General features: G+C 46.1%; 1 protein-coding gene across 1 annotated transcript in view; it reads left to right on the plus strand.

Annotated features, from left to right (window-relative positions):
• Nucleotides 1–800: 800 nt before the first annotated feature.
• Nucleotides 801–23,989, plus strand: part of BMP6 (bone morphogenetic protein 6) — a 180,675-nt gene continuing 157,486 nt past the window's right edge. Inside the window, exon 1 of the mRNA XM_032768608.2 lies at nucleotides 801–1,615. Within this exon, the coding sequence (XP_032624499.1) occupies nucleotides 1,099–1,615 (517 nt within the window). The 5' untranslated portion in view covers nucleotides 801–1,098. The remainder of the gene's footprint in view (nucleotides 1,616–23,989) is intronic.

The following is a 23,989-nucleotide window of genomic DNA, read 5'->3' on the forward strand; positions in this document are numbered from 1 at the left end:
CCAGTTAGAGGCTACATGGTATTTTCATCTGGTTCTATCATTTTCCTGCCAAAAGCCAAAGTTTCAGAAACTGAACAGGAAGCAACAATTTAAAAACAACCCCCCCCCCCACCACGTATTCCCGCCTACCATTAAACTACAGCCAGGGCCTTGCCTTCCACCCCTTGCCCCTTGTGTCCCGCACACTCACCTCCTCCGAGACACCCTTTCCCTTCCACGGCTTATTTCCAGTCTGCAGCAGGGGAACCCCAGAGCCAGTCGTTGCAGACGGCAACACCCCCGCTTGCAGCAGGCTTGGGGTGGGGAGACTCTTGCACGATGGACGCGGGAGGAGCCTCTTGAATAGCGGCTTTCGCTGTCTGTCAACGGGGTGGGCGGGCGCTTCGGGGAGCTGGAGTGTGGTACCTGCCGGAGCGCGGCTCTCCTCAGTGAGTCAAGGCTGCCTGTCCCGGGAGGAGGAGCAGCGCCCGCGCATGCGATATTTTTTTTTGCCCCAGCATCACCCCTTCCAGCCGACCCCGGGGGACCTTAGCAGCAGCAGCAGGAGCCTCCAGCTCCCCTGCAGGGACTTACCTCCAGGAGAAAGTTTGCTTTTATTTTACCCCCCCCCTTTTCTTGACCCCCGTCCGCTCCCAGGGCAGCGGGCTCCTGCGCCTGCCAACTCCGCAGCTGGCTCGCGCCGGCGAGCGGCGCGTGTCCCACGGCGCTGGGCAGCGAGGACTGCTCGGCGCGCAGCGAGCGGCTCCCGTCCCGGCTGTGTGAGCCGGGCAGCCGCGCGGCGCGTTTGCTGCCTGTGGGGGCGGGAAGCCGCCCACCTCCACCCCGGGCGCACACCGGTTGCACCTGAGCAGCTCTGTTTCCCCCCCGCCCCATTGCCGCCGCAGCCCTTCCTCGGGGTCTGCCTGGGCGGCCGGGGGAGTGGGAAGAGAGTGACCATGCGAGAGAGAGGGAAGGTTTAACCCCTTCGCCTCCCCCCCCACTCATGAATTAACTCCCAAGGGGGGGAGCAGCAGAGCCCGAGGATAGAAGGAGCCGGGCATCCCTCGTCTGCCTCAGAGGCGAGCCAGCAGCAGCAGCAGCAGCACCCGGCTGGGAGCGATGCCTCTGAGGCTCGGCTGGCTTTGGTGGGGAGGGCTGCTGTGCAGCTGCTGCTGCTCCCCGCCGCCGCCCGTGCTGCCCCTGCTGCCCGCCGGGGGGGCGCTGCTGGCGGACAGCAGCAGGGAGCAGCCGCAGCCTCCAGCCGCCTCCTCGCCTGGATTCCTCTACCGGCGCCTCAAGTCGCACGAGAAGCGGGAGATGCAGAAGGAGATCCTGTCCGTGCTGGGGCTGCCGCACCGGCCCCGGCCGCTGCACGGGCTGCAGCCGCGACCGCCTCCTCCCCAGCAGCAGCTGCCTCCGCCGGGCAGGCTCAACTCGGCTCCTCTTTTCATGCTGGATCTGTACAATGCCCTGTCCAGCGAGGAGGAGCAGGGGCCGGGGGCAGAGCGCCGCCGCCTGCAGCCCCCCACCGCTCACACCCTGCAGCGCAAGACCCTCATCGCCCAGCCGGGACCCAGCTCGCAGGACAGCGCCTTCCTCAACGACGCGGACATGGTCATGAGCTTTGTGAACCTGGGTGAGTGTCAGGCGGCCGCGTGGGGCCAAGGGCGGGCCAAGGGGGAGACGTGGGCTGGGCAGAGGAAGCAGGTGGCATCGGAAAGTGGGCACAGCGCGAGAGCTCGGGAGGCAGAGCCAGCACCCAGCTGCATTTGTAGGTTCTTGGTTGTGAATCCGGGGTAAGAACATCGGTGTGTCTCGGCGCTGGGCTAGGCTTCTCCCCGGGGTATCGGAGATCTTACTAGAGTTGACTCAACTTCTCCCTAGCACATCGCTAGAAGGCCCCGCTGCTTAGACACTATACTGGCCCTTCACTGCATCCCAGGGCCAGGTGCTCCCTGAACCTCTTACACGCACCCGCTCAGCGTGCCCTGGGATCTGCTCCATGGTGGGCTCTCTTCTTTTGCCCCTGCAGGAGGGCACTCACCTAGCACTTCGAGTCTTCAAATGCTAATTAGTTAAGGGCAGCAAAACATTCAGTGACTGAGTCCTTTTTTGTTGTTGTTGTTGTTTGACAGTTTTTGCCTGGGGCAGGAGAGTCAGGCTCGACTGCCTGTTGTACATGTGAATGTGCATACATAGGCTGCCCAATTTATTTAATTATTTTGCAGTGAGGTCCTGGATGGCTGAATGTGTTGATTCTTGAGGAAACCAATGTTTGCTCCCGAGTCATTGTTTAGTTACAGCTGCCTACATGAATATGTTGTCAGGGCTCAAACCAAAAAAACCAAACACCACCCGTTCCCCCCAAAAAACGCAGTTGCCCATCATTTGCTATATTGAATGTGCACTATGTTCCTAATGTAGGATTGTAGCAGATAAAGGTGGAAAGCTTCTAACAGATCATTGACTCCATCTCACTTCAAATGCACAGTGTAGTCCCCAGAGAAAGGAGGTTATTATTAAAGTGATGCTGCACTTGATATAATCCAGAAGGGCATATCATAATTATTTTCAATTCAATAAGATTAAACAGGCCTTTACTATTTCACTTAATTTTGAAGATGATTTTCAAATTACATTTGGATAATCTGATACATGCACCAACTTGATAATTAACTTTTTTCCCTCAGAGACTTGTCTGCTGTTGGTTGGTTGTTTTCTATATGTGTAAAATAATATGAGGTGGAAGGACATTAGGTACCCATAATGTTTTGGATAACTTAAGTCACGGTTTAGGGCAGCTGTTCATAGAATCATAGAATATCAGGGTTGGAAGGGACCTTAGGAGGTCATATAGTCCAACCCCCTGCTCAAAGCACCACCAATCCCCAAGTAAATCATCCCAGCCAGGGCTTTGTTAAGCCTGACCTTAAAAACCTCTAAGGAAAGGATTCCACCACCTCCCTAAGTAATCCATTCCAGTGCTTCACCACCCTCCTAGTGAACGTTTTTCCTAATATCCAACCTAAACCTCCCACACTGCAACTTGAGACCATTACTTCTTGTTCTGTCATCTGCTACCATGGAACAGTCTAGATCCATCCTCTTTGGAACCCCGTTTCAGGTAGTTGAAAGCAGCTATCATCTCCCCTCATTCTTCTCTTCTGCAGACTAAACAATCCCAGTTCCCTCAGCCTCTCCTTATAAACAGTGCTTCAGCCCCTACATTTTTTGTTGCCCTCCGCTGGATTCTTTCAATTTTTCCTCATCCTTCTTGTAGTGTGGGCCCAGTACTCCAAATGAGGGCGTCACCAATGTTGACTAGAGGGGAATGATTGCATCCCTCAATCTGCTGGCAGTGCCCCTACTTATACAGCCCAAAATGCCATTAGCCTTCTTGGCAACAGGGCCACTGTTGACTCATAACCCTTAGGTCCTTCTCTGCAGAACTGCTGCCTAGGGATTCGGTCCCTAGTCTGTAGCAGTGCATGGGATTCTTCCGTTCTAAGCACAGGACTCTGCGCCTATCCTTGTTGAAAAACTCAATTAGATTTTCTTTTGGCCCAATCCTCTAATCTGTCTAGGTCTCTCTGTATCCTATCCCTACCCTCCAGAGTATTTACCACTCTTCCTAGTTTAGTGTTATCTGCAAACTTGCTGAGGGTACAGTCCATGCCATGCTCCAGATCCTCCTGTAGTAAAATAGCAAGGGTCATTCTGCAGGATTGCATTGGCAGAGCTGTGGGTGTTGTGCATATCTGTGCCCCTGAAAGTTTTGGCAGTATTACAACAAAACTGACAGACTAGAGTTGTATGGACATTGAAATTCAGCATCATCTTTTCCAATAAAAACAAACAGAATTGAGTTGTATCTCATCATCTTAGGCCTCATATAACTAAATATCTCTTATTATCATTTAACATGTATGTTATGATAGTGTCCAAAGACCCTAATTTGGATTGAAGCCACTTTGTTTTAGGTGCTGAACAAAGACATAGTTATGGCTGTGTGAAATATGATAGTCAATTGCACCCAAATTGTGGCAGGAACCAGCAGTATTGCACAGGTGGTGCACTCATAGTCCTGGGGCAGGAGCAAAGAATGCCTTGAATTGCTCAGCTGTGATCCCTCTGTTTGGTTATTAAATGGTGTGGTCGGGCTATGAAGAGTACCCAGTCCTCTACCAGAAGAATGTGACTGACACTTGGAACACAATAGGAAGGTATATGCAATGGGCAGATGTTAAAATAAATTCTGCTAGACATCAACCTTGTTTTTAAACAGATCTCATTTTCAGAATGTTATAAATGTACCATGTACCAAAGAGAGAATTTCAATGGAAAAACAGAAAACACTTTTAAATAAGTTTTGTACAGTGGAATGCAATTGTAAGGAACTGATATAGTAAAACTCCATTTAATGTGAAGAAGAATGAAACACCAATATTATTCCAATACACGGCAATGTGCAAAGTACTTTTCCATTTTTAATGAAGTTCTGTAAAGTTTAGACTTCACAGTAAGAAGGTTCAGTGTCATCTTAAAATAGATGTTTTGATAAATGTTGATCCTAGAGTTAAGCAGCAGAACTATGACTCTTATCCGGGAAGAGATTGCTTCAGAGATGGCGTTGAAATACAGACCGTTGAGCATTCCATGAGTTTCCTAATCTACAGCAATGATACGTTAACTCAAATTTTAAAATGTAGCTGTCAAACTATTACCACAGAAAGATACATGTTTTTTTGAGTCAAGATCTGGATGATGCACACTCATAGAAGCTCTTGGGCCAAAGTTAGATGGAAAAATCAATGGGCTTAAGACTGTGGAGTTTCTGCCCCCTTATGTAATTGCTTGTTAGAGTTTGGCCACCAAAGGAGCAGACAGTGGGCATGGCCTTCTTAAACTCTGGACGCTCTGGAATTGGTGAGGAAATTCTATGGAATTTCAGACAAATATGCAGTGGCTCAGACCTTCCCCACCACTCTCTGCCAGCCCAGTCTGCTTTGGCAGCACTGTCAGCTGCCAGAGCATTCCCAACTATTGCTGGGTCTTTTCCTTGCCACTAGGGTTCTCGAGGGAATATAGCAGGAGTGTGTGTAAATTAATGAGCACAGGGTCAGGGTTATATTACTCTAGGAATTCCAGGAGAAGGATGCTGTGGAGAGTAACACTTCTCTAGTTCCATCTGCTTTCCAATCAGCTGGGCTCCTCCTGAACCCACAGAAGCCTGATTGCATGTAGTTCAGGCAAGTAAGCTTTGCAAAGTAGAGGGAAGGATGCCACATTGCCACTCCCACCTTATTTTTATATATTTTTGGCTTATGGGTTTCATCCTGCAAGGTGCTTACTGACTTCAGTGGGAATTTTGGGCACTTTGGGCAAGTCGTTTAGCACTTTGCTAGATAAAGCCTATGTGGAAAATTATTGGAGAGGATGATACTCCCCTCTCTACACTAAAAGCACTGGTTTCTGTTGTGAGCAAAAACATTCATTAGGTTCAAATGAGTTCAAATAATTTGGATGAAGACACTAATATAATGACCAGGGAAAATTATTCATGTAATGTATTGAAATAACAGTTAAAGTGCTAGCTATGAGTATCAGGAAGTATGAATCAACATTAGAAATTTCTCATCAACATCCAAGTTGCTAGTCATAAAAGATAATGTCACTTATAATCATTGTCTGTTATTAAACTGTTCATAGATCAACAGACTGAGATTGTTCAATTGGTTCTTGGGATGTGTTGGTCTCTTGCAAATGTATTAATGACTACTCTTTTCAACTGAATGATAATTTATAATGCAAAATAACAGGAAGCTTACTGATAATAGCATAAAATAGAGACAAGTTCTGATGGGAGAAAGACAGCCTGAATTACTGCTTATGAAAATGGGGGTCGATATGGTATATCCTAGGAAAAAGCAGCAAAAATGTACAGGATTTCAGTATCTTTCAGTCCTCCTATGAGATATCTACCGAAAAACTGCCAAAACTCATAGTTGAATTCTCTTCTCCTGCAATCACCACCAAAATGATTTTCCTGGTACTTGCATGTGGTCAGTACTCCAATGACTGGATGCTGACTAAATAGAAAGTTTACTTCTGAACAGCATTGTCAGTGTTTTTTAAAGGTATTGTCTTTTGACTATTGGTAAAATAGTGGCTACAGAAGAAATTGGAGTGTCCTTCAGAGTCATTTTAATAGAATCAGAAATATAAATTCTTCTGTGAGTGTGGATCCTATTGTAGGTGCTCACATGTCTTATGCATGCAAGATACTTTTTTTCTTTTTTACTAACAGTGTCCGTCAGGAAATGCCTGTGTCTTGTTCTATCTTCTCATGCTCCTGTGTGAGGGCACAGAAGGTAGAGTGGCCACAATCCTCCCTCTGATTGTCTGTGGCAGTGAGATAGAACCGGGACAATATTTGACATGTTACTTTTCTTTGAGCTTCAAACACCTCTCCTAGACAAGTCCTGTGAAGAAATCCTTCTTCACGCTCTTTATTACGTTTTTTAAGTGTGGAGATTCCAGAATAAAAGGGTTGGGGTCAAGGTTCAGGAACAAAATGAGGAGGGGCACAGAAACTTCGCAATTGTTGGCTGCTCTGATCAAGCCCATTTCCTGGCCAGCTTTCATCTCTTTTTGGACTGACTTGGACCCTTATGGCTGCTGTGCCATGAAGGAGATTGTGAATGTCTTGTGCTGAAGCCACCTGGCTGTAGGTGACTTTCTGCCCCTGGGGAACTGCACCAGGGTTTACGCTGGTGTAAGTCTGTGTTGAATCTAGACCAGCACCATCAAAACAACAATATTCCTGCATTTAGTTTAAAATGTAAATGTATATTGTGTTTCTAACTTTAATAAGGAAAGAGAGAGGCCCAGACTACCCAAGTAATTGAGAGGGGTAGTTAGTGCTATGGAATCTTACATCTTCACTAATTTGAACAATTTAAGACATTAGAGCAAAGTACTCATTCCTTAAGAGAAAGAAGCAAGCCCCATTGATTATCTGCTGTTTCCCAATCAGTAAACCTCTTCAGGTATGATTAATTTACTACCAATAAGCACCTCTTTGATTATTTATAACAATGAAGTTTTATTGTTCTGCCATCACACAACAAATTTTATGTAACTGGAAACTAACTCCAGGCAAATTGTTGACACTTTTGTAATCTTGTTGCTTAGAGCTCATATAAAGAGCTGCATGAAAGCAGTCCACTTGCAATACCTAACATCAAGTTTCATTGGTTCTAGAAAACCCAGGAACTCTGCTACATATTAATTAAAAGTTATCTGTGGACTATTTGCATAGCAGATTAGGTTTGGAAGGGACTTCAGAAGGTCATCTAGTCCAGCCCCCTGCTCAAAGCAGGACTGATCCCCAGGCAGATTTTTAACCCAGTTCCCTCTAAATGGCCCCCTCAAGGATTGAACTCACAATGCTGGGTTTAGCAGGCCAATGCTCAAACCAATGAGCTATCCCTCCCCCCAGGAAATAAATACATATATCAGTAGAGATATACCTATCTCATAGAACTGGAAGAGACCCTGAAAGATCATCAAGTCCAGCCTCCTGCCTTCACTAGCAGGACCAAGTACTCATTTTGCCCCAGATCCCTAAGTGGCCCCCCTCAAGGATTGAATTTACAACCCTGGGTTTAGCAGGCCAGTGCTCAGGCCACTGAGCTATCCCTCCCCACTTTTAAAACAGCAGCTACCAGGAGAGGGGTTCAAACCCATACAGTCACATGTCCATTGGATCTTAAGTCCAACACCTTAACCGCTCAGGCATTCTGGTGCAGGTGAATAGTAACATATATTAACATAGAGCAGAGCACTCTTCTAATGAGAATAGTCTCAAATAACTAAATTAGTGCAAACCTCAGCTTGCTCTTGTCTATATGTAGGGGTCAGCAGTGATGTAGCTACATCAATAGCTGGCCACTGAGTACTGAATTGCAGTTGTTCCCAATTTAGATTTTCTTCCAACTCCTTTTGCTTTTGCCATTATTAGGTGGCATGATCTAGGCTGATGCCATTATGGAGATGATTCTTAAATTAGTCATTTTTTACAATATGTTGGAATAATGACGTTTTTGTCAAGTTGCCTATCTGAAATTTACTCTTGGATGGCTGGACATATGATTTGTTATGATCTGTCTTTTATAGGCCCAAATTTCTGCATAGTGGGTTGGTTTTCCTGGCTTGTAGTTTGATAGGAGAATTCTCTTGTTTGCTGTTTCCATTGAGAATCTTGGGATTGCTTGGCAGAGTCAAGTGCAAGTTCTTAAGGAACTGTTATTTAAATAAGTGGCTTGATTTTTTTTCAAAAGTGAGGTCAAATTGAGTAAACGTGACAGAATCAAGCCCTAAGGTGGCAGTATCAGCCATCAGGAGCTGTTTCTTAATTGTACTCATTTATTACAAATGGGCTTGATAATTGCCGTGATATTGTTTATGACTTTTGTGCTCTTAATATTTATGACAATCAGAGTCTAGACACCCAAAGGAGAGAACAGGGGATCTGAACCCTGAAGAATAAGCAATTGAATTAGCTGATTGTGTGCAATGTTAATATGTATAAATATAGGTTAAGTAAGGTCTTTTATGGAAGTGGGTAATGCTCTGAACTTGACAGTCATTAGGAGATATGTGTACAGGTTGTGGTTATGCATGTGTACAGTATATATGTGTAGAAAATTGTTATTGTAACCAGGGTGTAGCTACAGCATCACTTCACAGCAGTGTGGGGAAGCAATCAGGCAAGGAGTGGCACCTCCCAATCTAGTTGTTTATACAAAACTAACTCCAAGCACTGTAACATTGTACAATCCAGGGAAAGTAAGTGGTGGACCATTAAAATTAATGGAAAGAGACTGAAACTGAAAAGAAAAACTCAGTCGTGGAAAACTAAGGGAGGAGGGAGTTTTCCTCCCCTCTCTGTTTAACCATTAATTACCATGTCTGAGAGAAAGGAAAAAACAAATCCCCCCATCCCTCCCCCCTCCAACCTGGAAACCCTGTTAAAAGGGAAAAGGTTTGAAGTGAAGGCTAACCAGAAACTGAGGGCCAACATCAAAGCAGGGTGCTGTCCCTGAAACACTGGTCCTCCTCTAGGATGGAGGCCATGCTAGGAAACTGTTCAGAGGCAGTTGGTAACTTGTATTAGAGAAGGGAATTTAGCTAACATAGAAGTGCAAAGCCTGAGGTTTTGTCTTTATGGTCTTCTATGTAACTTTTATGTGTTTTTTTTTCTTTATTATTTCACCTTTGAATCTGTGAGATTTATCTATTAAATAAACTTTTGGTTTATTTTTACACAAAGCAAGTCACTGTTGTGCAATCTGGGTGCAGTGTGTGGCCCTGAGCAGATGATGACTGGGGCCAGGATTCAATCCTTCGGTGAAGAATGATGTATCAGAAGGGAGAAGTCTGAGTGTCTGGTAGTTAAGAATTTGGGGGATGCATTTGAGGAGACATGGGACCAGAAGGGCTTATTGGGGTCATCCTGCAAAGAGTAAGTAGGTGGATGGAAGCCAAGATGAGACCTTCATGCTTGAAGGCTGGCTACTGGTATCAGAGTTCTGAGCTATAGCAGCAGAGCATTAAGGCACCCACAGTAACAAGGCAGGCAATGACAAACCTCTTACTGGGCTGATTGATCCCCAAAATGTTACAGTATTCACTCAGATTTTAGTCCAGATTTACTGCTGACCTAAGCAGGTGCATCTGCACTGAAACCTATGCCATGTTATTCTGCAAACACTTTTGCAATGATCTAAAAATTCTGGTTTGCCAGTACATGGGTCCATGTCCCCTGATTTGTCTGAGATGTCTATTTTTGGCCTCCACAAAATCATTAAGGTACCATTCCACCCGCTTGAGGCTTGTAGTTTTCAAGAACAGATTTTTGATCTTTTGATGGCCAGGCATTTTGTTTGGATTAACAGCAAAGTGTCCTGTGGCACGTTATAGACTAACAGACGTATTAGAGCATGAGCTTTCGTGGGTGAATACCCACTTCGTTGGACGTATTCACCCACGAAAGCTCATGCTCCAATACGTCTGTTAGTCTATAAGGTGCCACATGACTGTTTGCTGCTTTAACAATCCAGACTAACACGGCTACCCCTCTGATGTTTGGATTAAGCCCCGTTTTATTTGAAAGTATGTATAGGATCTAAGGCTGGGGCAGAGATGGTTATTTATTTATTTATTTTTGGAAAGAATGTAAATATTTCCCCTTTAAATTGTAGTTTGTGTTATATGGAGACATCTTGTTGCTTAACAGAGCTGCTGTCTTTGTATTCAGTGTTCCTTCCTTTGGTGACATAAATAAATTTTGGGGTAACATTTTCAGAAGTGTGTAAGTAATTTAGAAGTTGAAGTCCATTTCAAAAATGCCTTGGACATAGGTGGTCGGAACCCAAACCCATTGCACTCAATGGGAAAATTCCCATTGATTTCAATGAGCTTTGGATCAGAGCGTGAGGAGCCTGAATCTCATTGCGTTTGAATGAGACTTAGGGTCCCAAGTAGAGCAGGAGCAAGTAGAGCAGTTCTGACAGTGAATGGAATTTTATTCCCACAGAATTGTTAACCCGGTTCTAGTTGCAGCGCCAAATGCTACTTTCAGTTTCCTTTGCTCAACTCCAGTGAAGATAGTTAATTACCCCTCTGCAACCTTACTGAGTTCAGTTTCACTGGGGACAGAAATGGTGGGATGACTAAGTAACCAAGATACTGGCAGCCGTGGTGTTTTAATCCCATGTTGTCTGTACCTGTTTTGAGCATGGTTAATCAACTCAGTGATTTCCTGGAGCCCTTCCTATACTAGCCAACTCACTGTGGCTAAGAATGATAGAACTGAACAAGTGGAAGCAACAGTGGGAATTTTTTGGGGCAAAAAAGTCTAGTGTAGACATAGCCTAAGTGTTCTGCAAATTGAAACAGAAGCTATGCTTTTAAGACTCCTGCACATGACTGTCTTGATCAAATGTAGTGTTAATCTCAAGAATACATAGCCATTTCCCTATGAACTTCCCCTTAAAAACTTTCAGTGGTAACACCTGATGTTCTTCACTAATGTCCAGTATAACTAGAATTCAGAACAGTTGGCTCCGTATAAACTCAGAATATTGGGGGATCAGATATTTGTGTATAAATAGAATCATTGTGAAAATGCCTACTTAGAATACAGAAGCACAGTATTTGAAATCTATGCAGTGTATAATTGTACTGTACAGCTTGAGAGGCTTTGCAAATTAATCAAGACAGTTTGAATACTTGTGCTGCAGGAATCAAGATTTGCCAGTATTAAAGAAGAAAGTGTTTTAAACAGTACTGCAAAGACATATCATTTCATCTTTTTTCTAATGTTTCTTTTACAAAAAGACCAGAATGAATCAGTTATTTCTAGCTGTGTAAATGTAAGATGTATTTAATCAAGGTAAAATCTTGCTTTACGAGTCACAATTTCTTTGTCATAAAGTGCATTTAAAAATGTATACAACATAAATGTTCATATTAGTAGTATACTACATTATGCAGGTGCAGATGCACACGTATCTTGTCAGTTTCTTTGCATTACACTTGCCTGGCATATACTGTAAAGGTGTTAGACACTCTGTTTACATATGTGCTGAAGGGTGACATAATGTCTATTGAGGCAAAGTCACTGAGCTCCAAACTAGGCAACAAGGAGCACTTAAAAATGAAAACAGATCAAAGCTCAGAGAGAGGTTGCAATATTCACAGCCATGAGCAAAGAGGTGTTTGAGAAAAGGGGCAGTTTGTCTGAAACAGAGGTGCATAATTGCATCACTGTATCTCCAGAATCCCTTGAGTTTCCAGACTGTTTGATAAATGAATCTATGAGAATAAATTTTTTAGCAGCAATTCCAGAAAGCCTGCTGAAAATTGTCCAAATAAGTTAGGAAAAAGGTTAAATTATAGCAAGCACATACAAGATGAGAAATCTTAGTCTGCTTGTCTTTTTGTAGACTACGCTATAGAAGTTGTGTAGAATTGGACACTCGTAGTGTGACTTTAATATTTTTCAAACATAGTGCAGTGTTTGCAGTACAGACCTGTGCCTTGGAATGAAGTAACAATTGCTTTTTTAATGCCATTTGAATGTGGTTTTGATCAGCAGAATTTCTCTTCTTGAGAAAAGTGGATTTGGATGTTACCAAATGAATATGCACAAATTAAAAGGGGGGAGGGTTGAAAAAGTAATTTTTTTGACATCACTTCACTGTAGATTTTTTCCAGCACTGTTTCTTCCCTCCTGCTGATCCCCATGATGCTGTTTCAGTCACATTTAACCTTGACAACGTGTGTTTGTGTAATTAAATAATGAAAGACAACAGTTACCAATGCAGCGTTACTATGCACATTTTGTTTATACAGATTTTCATTATTGCACAACATTGACTGAAACTTCTCATCTAGCTTTGTGAACAAGTGACTCCTCCAGAATGGACATCACCTCCCTCAAGAACTTGCATTATGGTGGCCTGTCTTGAATGAGGAGGGCTAGATGAGACTCCCTTTCAAACCCATAAATAGGATATTAAGCACAGCCACTAGGTTGCTGCAGAGCAATACCAGGCATTTCCTTTCCCAGGGAAATACCATGCTGTCACCATAATGCTCCCAGTCCTGCATGGACTGTGGAAGAGAAGGGATCAAACCTGTGTCTTTTGCATGGCAGCAAAGAATACTAAAACCACCAGGCCAACTTTTGTTTATTATTATTATTTTTACTTTAATAATGGCTTTGGAACAATAGAATTTCCAATCCAAGTTGCATATTTGAACTACAAAAGGGATCTGTGTCTGTGTGTGTGTTTGGTTTTCTTTATATGCATATTCTTGACAATGAAGTTGGAACTGACCTAGTAAAGCTTCTGATCATCAAGAGTGCTATCCTTGTCACATTACATATCTAGGATGCTTGGATTTTAATACAAAATACCACAAACACAGTTTTAAAATTTGAACATTTTAATCAGTAATTATGTATATAAAAATGACATCTGAATGCCTAAGCATAGACTTGATTCCCACACACAGAATATCAGTGCCTAATTTGGACAATGAAGTTTGAAAATTGAAGTCTCAGTTGCAAAAAAGCAATTTTTTGTCTCCCACAAACCCTCTAGTCCTTCCATCCTCATGGCCGTTCTTTTGAATGCATAGTTACAGACCTCCTTAGTTAATTATTGTAACATCAAAAGTCTTTGACATGAAAGGGACCAAGCAGTGGCTATACGAGATAATGATTTGTTTATAACAGTAATTTAAACAGTATATGAGAAGGATAAACATGTGTGTCCTGCCAACATTTGCTCTATGTTCTCTGCAAGCTTCAATGATTGACTCTCTTGGCTTCTCCTTTCAAATGTTTCTCCCTTTAAAAATAAAACAAATTGCAGGAGAGAAAAATCTTTCGTATTTAATGCGGTTTCTATTTAATATGCTATGGGGGACAGCCAGAAACAAAATGTACACTCATGTAGTATAATAAAGGATAATTCGCATTTAGAGCTGTCTTTATTCTGTTTCTGGTGTGTAGTGTTTTTTATGCTTAGTGACTGTAACAGCAATCCAGTCCAAAACGTTCCACCCTGCAGTGTGTGAAAAGTTTATTACTTACTAGAAAGTCTCAGGATCTTACTTTATTTCATCCAAGGTTCTCAAAAGACTTCACGAATATTTAATTAAGCCTCACAACTTTCTCTGAGGAACGTAACTATCTGTTATACTCCTTTTCCAAATGGCTGTCTGAGGCATGGAGTTTGTGACTTGCCCAAGGTCACCCATGAAAATTGGTAACAGAGCAGTGGAGAGAACCCAGAAGTCCTGACTTCCAGTCCTATGCTCTAACCCAGAGGTGGGCAAACTTTTTGGCTTGAGGGCCACATTTGGGTATGGAAATTATATGGGTGGCCATGAATGCTCACAAAATTGGGGATTGGAGTTTGGGAGTGGGTGAGGGCTCTGGCAGGGGGTGTGGGCTCTGGGGTTGGGCCAGCAATGAGGAGTTCAGGGTGGGGGAGAGGGCTCTGGGCTGGGGCAGGTAGTTAGGGTGGAGGGGGAGGGGGAAGGGCTCCGACCGGGGGTGTGGGCTCTGGGGTGGAGCTGGGGATGAGGGGTTGGGGGTGCAGAAGGTTGCTCTGGGCTGGGACAGGGGTTCAGAGGGCAGGATGGGGATTAGGGCTGGGGAAGGGGGTTGGGGCACTGGAGGGGGTTGGGGTTCAGGCTGTGGGTGGTGCTTGCCACTGCTTCTGCGAGCTGCTTGAGGTATGTCCCCCCTCCAGCTCCTACGCGGAGGCATGGCCAGGCAACTCTGCACTCTGCCCTGTCCACAGGAGCAGCCCCTGCACCTCCTGTTGGCAGCAGTTTCTGGTCAATGGGAGTTGAGGGGGCAGCGCTTGGGATGAGGGCAGTGTGTGGAACCTCTTGGCTGTCTTTACGTGTAGGAGCTGGAGGGAGGACATGCCGCTGCTTCCAGGAGCCATGTGGAGTGGGGCAAGCCCCCGACCCTGCTCTCCTGCTGGAGTGGGGCAAGCCCTGTATTTCGCTGCCTGGGAGGAGCTTGAGGGCTGGATTAAAATGTCTGGAGGGCTGGATGCGGCCCCCGGATCGTAGTTCTTCCACTCTGCTCTAGCAACTGATCTACGCTCCCCATAATATTATTGGCAGGTATGCAAAAGACTTGTAAACAATGGCAAGCCAGTGGAACTGTACAATCTACTTTCAATTCCTAATGTCACTTATTGAAAAGTCTTAAAAAAAAAAACCAGGAATTCTCATTACTCATTTTTACAACAGCTCTTTCCTCCTGTGCACCAATTTTCACCTCCGATTTTAGTCTTGTGCTGGTCTCTTCAGGCTTCTGAGTGTTCTGTTGATGGATTTGTCTTCTTTCTCTGTTGTTCTGCATAATGTTTCTCTAGGTTATGCTCTTTTTCTCTTCCAGGTGGTTTCCATATTATCACTTGTTGTGCAAGTTGTGCTGGTGGCACTTTTAAAACATGTCCTAAATATATCTGTTGTCATCATACATGTTTGATTCTTTAGATTGATTTGCTTTCCTTAGAATTTCTGATGTTGCAAGAAACTCTTTCCAGTGAACTTTGAAGATCTTTTGCAGGCATTTACTTTGGAATGAGTTCATCTTCTTTTCAGTTTCCATTGTAGATTTCAGTGATTCTTGTGTCAGTGCCAATCACGCTACTCTTCTAAATCTTTTCACGTTTATGAAAATTGTTTGCTGCTTTTGATATTTATTGCTTGACATCACGCATAGAGTATTACCATCATTGCACATCTCACTCCCTAGATGGGTAAAATGCCTTACTAGTTCTAGAGTTTCTCCCTCTACTCTTATGGTTGCTTTTGGGAGAGTGATAGGCATATATGTTTTCTTCTTGCTGATGAACAAATTGACTTGTTTTGCTATGGCTTTGTCTACACTACACAGTTTTGTCAACTGCTATAATTACATTGCTTGTGCATGTTCACAGAATACTCCTGTCAGCGGAGCGTGTCCACAGTTGGTGCTCTAGCATTGATAGTGAGAGCAGTGCCTGTGCTACTCACCACCTTCTGCAGCTAGGAATTGTGGGAAGGCAGAATAAATTGCAGAGCATCATGGGTGCGGATTCAACATCCCATTATGCAGTTTCTTCCGTCCCAGCATTCCATGGCTTCCGACTGCATTTGAGGGCATGTTTCAAAGGCCCGTGTTTACTGTGCACCCACCATCTCTGCCTGAAAGGATGGATCCTGCACTGCTCTCTACTATTGTAGTCACTATTATGCTGGTCATGCAATATATCATGAGCATCCAATCTGAAAGGGAATCGGAGTTGCCATGGAAAGAAACAAAACGCCAGATTACTTTTGGTATTCACAAAACAGCTGAACACAGTGGACTGTCAGTTTCGGGCTTGGGAAACAAGCACTGAGTGGTGGGATCACATCATTATACAGGTCTGGGATGATGAGCAGTGTCTGCAGAACTTTTGATGCGGAAAGCTGCCTTCCAGGCACTGTGTGCGTAGCTCACCCTAGCACTGTGGTGCAGGGACACCAAAATGAGAGCTGCCCTCTCGAAAGAGAAGCACGTGGTGATTGCTGTGTGGAAGCCGGTGACTCCAGAATGCTACTGTTTGGTCACGAATCAGTTTAGTGTCAGGAAGTCCACCGAGGGGGTTGTGTTAACGCAAATGTGCAGAGCCATTAATTCCCTCCTGCTATGAAGGACTGTGACTCTTGGCAATGTGCGTGAAATAGTGGATGGGTTTGTGGCGATGCAATTCCCCAATTGCAGTGGGGCGATAGGTGGCACACAGCCCAATTTTGGCCCCGGACCATCTTGCGACATAGTACATCAATAGGAAGGGGAACCTCTCTGTGGTATTGCAGGTGCTTGTGGATCACCGTGAGTGTTTCTCTGACATCAACGCAGGGTGATCAGAGAGGGTGCATGACACACACATCTTCAGGAAACACTGGCCTATATAGAAAGCTGCAAGCAGGGACTTTCTTTTCAGGGCAGAAGATTCCAGTGGGGGATGTTGAAATGCTCATAGTTGTCCTGGGAGACCTGGTGTACCCCTTACTCTCATGGCTCATGAAGCCTTACACGGGAAACCTGGACAGCAGCAAGGAGCACTTCAACAATAGACTGAGCAGGTGCAAAAGGACAGTTGAATGTGCATTTGGCCGATTAAAAGCACACTGGCGCTGCCTGTATGGCAGGTTAGACCTACATGAGAAAAATATTACCATGGTCGTAGCAGTCTGCTGTGTGCTCCATAATATTTGTGAGGCTAAGGATGAAAAGTTTGCCTGGGGTGGAGTGCAGAGACAGATTGCCAGGCTGCTGAATTTGAGCAGCCAGATTCCAGGGCTATTAGAGCAGCACAATCGGGGGCTGTTTGCATCAGGGAGGCTTTTAGGCATCATTTTGACAATGAGCACCCCTAAGGTGTCTTTCCATACAGCACTTTACCATGCTTTGTTAACTTGCTGCCTTTGCATGAAAATTGTGATGATTCCTGACTGTGATTTGTAGTCAGCAAATGATCAAATTGCCACTATATATTACTACCAGCAGCAACAACCTATCTCTATTTGTTTCCTACAGACTTTGTTTTTATTAAATACCAATTAACAACATAAACAAAAGGCTTGGTGGGAAGGAAGATAAGAGTTCAGGACAGTGTAGACTCTCATAGCTGTGGTTAACTCTAGCTGTAATTTTGGAAGTTGTTGAAGGGGTGGAGTGAACAGGGTACCGAGACTTTCCAGGAAGTTGCAATAAAAGATATTAATTCGCCTACCTTGTCTCTCTCCTATCCTGGGACCAAAATAGTTACAACACTGCAATAAGTAGAACAATATCACTGGCAAAAACGGGGTCATCCAATTGTGCTTTATCATTTGTCCATAAAACTCCTTGGTTACCTTCTGTGGTTACTTTCCTCATGACATAGTCAGTGACCAGTGCAGACAATAGTGGGGAGATAATATACACCTTACTCCAGTTGCACGGCAAACCATTTATCAGCACTATTGCAAATGGTGTACAGTCTATTCACCCGCTATATGAATGCTATGACTACATCTTAGACATGACTGATAGGAGTAGAGTCAGTCTTACAAATTGCTTTTGCACTCAGATCTGATCCTGACTGGGCCTCTGAGCACTACTGTAATATCAAAGTCCATTCATATTACTACAATTTGCCAAAAGTGCCAATTTTTTACATGATAAAAAAGCTACTCTTTAAGTCTCTGATATAAAAAGACATTTAATTACAGTGGTTATAGACTGATGGTTAGAGAGTTGCAGGGACGCTGCCCCATATTACCAGGACAGTAGCTGCTTAATATAATGGGGCTCTAATTTTGGTTGTGGGTGGGGAGGATGTCTCTAGTTGTTACTATAATGCAAAGAACGTGCAAAGAATAGCAAAGACTCTGTAATCAGGGAAACTTAGAGGAGTAAATAATAAAATTTGTACAGTGCTTTTCATATGCAAAACATCCCAAACTGAATTACAGAGTGAAACAAAATGTTGGCCAAATGTAATATGGGTCATGGGTAAGTTTTGAGGGAAGGAGTAGATATTAACCATTCACAGAGCAGTCCCTTGGGTAGGGTGAATTGGGGCAATGGCTCTGGGCTCCGCACTTTTGGGGCCCCTGTGAGTTGATGCGATTGGCTGGCACGGTCGGTCCCGGAAGAAACAAATCTGTCATGTCTGCCCCAGGCCCTTCACCCCCTTAGTAACGGCCCTGATCATTCATGTTGATAGGTGCCAGATCAGTGATGAACTTCAGTACTCACTGGGAGCCACTGTCTGAAAACATGCAGGTTAGCCACAAAACCAGAAATAAGTATATGCTACGGAAGCAGCATCAGTGTGCTCTAATGTTTTGTCCCCTGCATATCCTGTGGGACTAATCTGTGCAGGATCTACAAGTGCATTTGCTTGGTGTGGCAAACTCAGGACAATTAGCTACGAGGAGAGGGGTAGTAATTAGTCCCAGAGGGGTTAAAAGGCCTTTCCCTATCCATTGACGGGAGATAGCCATGGAGAAATAAGGTTCAGCTGGAACAGGTGTTACCAGGGAACTAATTAGCTTCAGCTGGCCCCAATTGCTGGGGACCTTTTTAATCCCTCTCTGGCAGGGAAGCAGGAGGGGAAGTGAGAGAAGTAGAGTAGCTGCCAGCAAGTAGGTGCAGCGGGACTCTGAAACTCTTCCTGCAAGGAAGATTGCACTCTCCCCAGACGGAGAGAAAAACAGAGCAAGGGACTGACTGAGAAAGGATCAGCCAGACCCTGCGCGACCAGGAAGGACTTTTGCTTTGCCCAAGCCTGTGGCTCCAAGGCAACAAGAGACTGAGCCAGCAGAGAAGAAGCAGGTACTTTGCCACACATGGTGTCAGGAGTGGGATGGTTTAGTGAGTGAGGCTTTGTGGCAAGCCATCTCAGGGCAAGGTAAAATCACAAAAAAAAAATAAAAAAATATGGAGGACGTAGTGAAGGCGTTGATGCAGGCCACTGCGGCTCAACAAGAGGCTACCAGAGTACAGGTGACGGCTCAGCAAGAGTCAGTACGTGTCCAACAGGAGACAAACCAGCTGCTGATGAGGCAGGCGGCCCAAGATTGAGCCACTCTGAATGAAGTAGTGAAGCAGTTGAAAGCCCTGACCATGCTAACGCACAGGGCCCAGGGGACCCGGCTGCTACGGGCGAGCAACTATTTACAGAAGATGACAACAGATGACGATATAGAGGCATATCTCCTTGCATTCGAGAGGACAGCACTGCGGGAGGCCTGGCCCCAAGACCAGTGGACAGGTCTCCCGGCCCCATTCCTGTGTGGGGAGGCCCAGAAAGCCTACTTTGACATGACCACAGAAGCAGCTATGGATTACCCTCAGCTGAAGGCGGAAATCCTGGCGAGGGCAGGCGTGATGCCAGCCATAAGGGCCCAGCGCTTCCACGAGTGGAAGTACCGGGATGACAAAGCACCAAGATCCCAGCTGTTTGACTTGATACACCTCGCTCGGAAATGGCTCCGTCCTGAGACCCATGGGCCGGAGAAGGTAATGGAAATCCTGGTATTGGACAGGTACATGAGGGGGTTGCCGCCAGACATACGGGAGTGGGTCCCCCAAAATGATTCCTCCTCTTATGATGAACTAGTTGCTCTCGTGGTGAGACACTTAGCAGCCCAAGAACTTTCTTGGACCACCGGGGAAGGAAGGTATCAGAATCGGAGACCAGCCTCTGCGCCAAGGCCCTGGTTTGCCCTAGCTCCAGGCTGGAAAATGGAGGGACGCAGGAGGTGGAAGAGCAGCCGGCAGTCCCAGAGAGACTGGAGGACTGGGAGAAAGACTCGGGGGATAAATCCCAGCAGCCTGAAAAATAGGGGGCTGCCCCGGGTGGGGTACCGATGTTATGCCTGTGGTGAACTAGAGCATATTGCTGCCCAATGCCCTAATCTAGGAGAGCCTATGCAATGTGAACTGGGAGATATAGGGGGACCATGCGAGCTAATAAGTCTTGTCGGAGTTGCGATGGTCCCTCATAGATATACTAGGCCCATTAAGATGAGCGGTATAGAGACCACAGCATTAATAGACTCGGGAAGTGCAGTCACATTGGTCTCAGGGAAGCTGGTCAGGCCGGGCCAAGTATCCCAGGCCAAACGCTCGGGAATATCCTGTGTGCATGGGGATGTCAGCTATTACCCAACCATCCCTGTATGCATAGAAGTTCTCGGAAACCCCACTAAGTTGACGGTGGGAGTCGTTCCGAAACTCCCCTACCCTGTCCTTATCGGACGAGACTTCCTGGGATTTGATGGCCTACTCCCCAGGGACGAGGGAGAAGAAAAGAAGGACCCTGGGACCCAAGGTGTGGCCCAGATAGGGGACCCTCCCCCTGCCTTCCATGAGTTCAGCCAGGATTTGTTCTCCGCACCGGGGAAGTCCAGGAAGTCTCGGAGGGAACGGAGGGCGGATAAAAGGAGGGGGACGAGGATCCTGACCCGGTACCTGAAGTCTACGCTGGCAGGGGAAAGAAGGGGCTCAACTGACAGCGGGACTGGGTTGGCCAACTACAACCCAGTCGTTGGACCTGGTTCCCCAGGGGCTGTCCCCGAAGAGGAGATGGAGGTGGACCCCCCCGAATTGGGACAAATAGGGACTGCACGTGGGAATTTTGGTCAGGATCAGGCCAATGATCCCATATACCACAACATTTTTAAGGAAGTAGTCAAGGTAAATGGGGTCCCAGTGGAGGGGAGAGCTAAGGTCCCAGGGCCATATCATATGATTAAAAAAGATCTGCTATATAGAGTAGTCCGCGTCCAAGAGCAAGTCATAGAACAACTCTTGGTCCCCCGGAAGCATCATATAGCGGTAATGGATCTGGCCCACAGTCATCTGTTTGGGGCCCATCTAGGGATGGATAAGACCCTTGATCAGATTCTACAGAGGTTTTTTTGGCCTGGTATTTATGCTGCCATCCGGCGATATTGTACCTCCTGTCCAGAATGCCAAATACATGGGCCGTGACCATACTTAGGGCCCCTCTGGTACCTCTGCCAACTATTGAGGTTCCATTTGAGCAAATAGCTGTGGACATAGTAGGGCCATTGGAGAAGTCAGCCCGGGGCCATCAGTACATCCTGGTAGTACTAGATTATGCCACCCGATATCCCGAGGCCATTCCCCTATGGAATACCATGTCCAAGACAATAGCCAAAGAATTAGTCCAGATTTTTTTCAGAGTAGGGATACCTAAGGAGATCCTGACGGACCAAGGGACCCCCTTTGTTTCTAAACTGATGAAGGACTTGTGTACCATGCTCCACATACGGACCCTTAGAACATTGGTCTACCATCCCCAGACCGATGGCCTCGTTGAACGTTTTAATAGGACATTGAAAAACATGTTACGGAAGGTGATTAGTTGTGACGGAAAAGACTGGGATACCCTGCTGCCTTATGTACTGTTTGCCGTACGGGAAGTTCCTCAGACTTTCACTGGATTCTCCCCCTTCGAGCTGTTATATGGTCGACACCCCAGGGGCATACTGGACCTGGCTAAAGAAGACTGGGAAGAACAGCCGAACCTGGGGAGAAACTTTGTGGAACATGTGCTGCAGATGAAAGACCGAATAGCCCGAGTCACCCCCCTTGTGCGGGAACACATGGAGAAAGCCCAAGGGGCACAACGGACGTACTACAATCGTCAAGCAATGACCCGGAAGTTCCAAGTGGGGGACTGGGTGATGGTGCTCATACCCACAGCGGAGAGCAAGCTCCTGGCCAGATGGCAGGGGCCATATGAGGTAATAGAAGCTGTAGGAGAAGTTGACTATAAGGTCTGGCAGCCAGGTTGCCGGAAGCTGGAGCAGATCTACCATATAAATCTGCTGAAACCTTGGCAGGATAGAGAAGCTTCGGTAGTTGCGCTGGGAGCACCATCGCCTAAAGGCAATCAGCCCAACCTGGTGGGAATATCCCCGGAGCTGACTCCAGAACAAAGATCAGAAGTGATCAGCCTGATCAAACGCAACCAAGATGTGTTCTCAGAAAAGCCAGGCAGGACTACTGAGGTTCACCATCACATCTTCACAGAGCCCAGAGTGAAGGTGAACGTCAAGCCATACCGGATCCCGGAGGCCAAGAGAGAGGAGATTAGGAAAGAGGTCAGGAAGATGCTGGCCTTAGGAGTCATCGAAGAATCTCATAGTCAATGGTCCAGTCCCGTGGTTTTAGTGCCTAAGCCAGATGGCAGTATGAAGTTCTGCAATGACTTCTGCAAGCTGAATGAGGTGTCCCAATTTGACGCATACCCTATACCCAGGATAGATGAGCTGATTGACAGACTGGGAAAGGCGCGATTTATGTCTACCCTTGATCTTACTAAGGGCTATTGGCAGATCCCCCTGGCTAAGGCCGACAAGGAGAAGACAGCCTTTGCAACTCCAGAAGGACTATATCAGTACACTGTTCTCCCCTTTGGATTGCATGGGCCCCCCGCTACCTTCCAACGGCTAATGGACAAACTGTTAGGATCCCATGGGAAGTACGTGGCTGCCTATCTTGATGACATCATCGTATATAGCCCCGACTGGGAGACGCACCTAGAAAAGGTAGAAGCAGTCCTAGACACCCTGAGAAAGGCAGGACTGACTGCAAATCCCTCCAAATGTTCGATCGGGTTAGCTGAGGCTGAGTACCTTGGGTATATAGTGGGGAGGGGCATGGTGAAGCCCCAGCTCAACAAGTTAGAAGCTATACAGAAGTGGCCCCGACCACTCCTGAAAAAACAAGTCAGAGCATTCCTGGGACTAGTGGGGTACTATAGACGGTTCATTCCCCACTTCACTACCAGAGCATGCCCGTTAACGGACCTGACCAGAGCTCGGGGCCCAGACATAGTAAAATGGTCTGCTGCAGCCGAAGCCACTTTTGCAGATCTGAGGATGTCCCTCTGCACAGACCCCGTACTAGTAGCCCCAGGCTGGGGGAAGGAGTTTATCCTACAAACAGACGCCTCTGAAGTAGGGCTGGGGGCGGTGCTTTCACAAATGGTCGGAGATGACGAACACCCTGTCCTCTTCCTCAGTAGGAAGCTCCTACCTAGGGAACGGAAATACGCCATAGTGGAGAAGGAATGCCTGGCAGTAAAATGGGCCATAGAAAGCCTCCGCTACTATCTACTTGGACGGAGGTTTACCCTGGTCACGGACCGTGCCCCTTTGCAGTGGATGCACCAAAACAAGGACAAAAATGCGAGAGTAACAAGATGGTTTCTATCGCTTTAACCCTTCCACTTCACAGTACGACATAGGTCTGGAACCCAACATGGCAATGCGGATGGCCTGTCGAGGGTGCACTGCTTTCCGACCCAAGTAGCCCAACCCCATAGTGTTGAGTGGGTGGGGGGGGATATGTGGCAAACTCAGGACAATTAGTTACCAGGAGAGGGGTAGTAATTAGTCCAAAGGGGTTAAAAGGCCTCTCCCTATCCACTGAGGGGAGATAGCCATGGAGAAATAAGGTTCAGCTGGAACAGGTGTTACCAGGGAACTAATTAGCTTCAGCTGGCCCCAATTGCTGGGGACCTTTTTAAACCCTCCCTGGCAGGGAAGCGGGGCGGGGGGGGAGTGAGAGAAGTGGAGTAGCTGCCAGCGAGTAGGTGCAGCAGGACTCTGAAACTCTTCCTGCAAGGAAGATTGCACTCTTCCCCAGAAGGAGAGAAAAACAGAGCAAGGGACTGACTGAGAAAGGATCAGCCAGACCCTGTGCGACCGGGAAGAACTTTTGCTTTGCCCAAACCTGTGGCTCCAAGGCAACAAGGGACTGAGCCAGCAGAGGAAAAGCAGGTACTTTGCCACATTGGTCACAGGGCATATCCATGTAGAAGTGAAGCTCTGCCTGCTAACACCCATCCTG

This window comes from Chelonoidis abingdonii, chromosome 2 (genome assembly GCF_003597395.2).
Source record: "Chelonoidis abingdonii isolate Lonesome George chromosome 2, CheloAbing_2.0, whole genome shotgun sequence".
NCBI lineage: Eukaryota > Metazoa > Chordata > Testudines > Testudinidae > Chelonoidis > Chelonoidis abingdonii.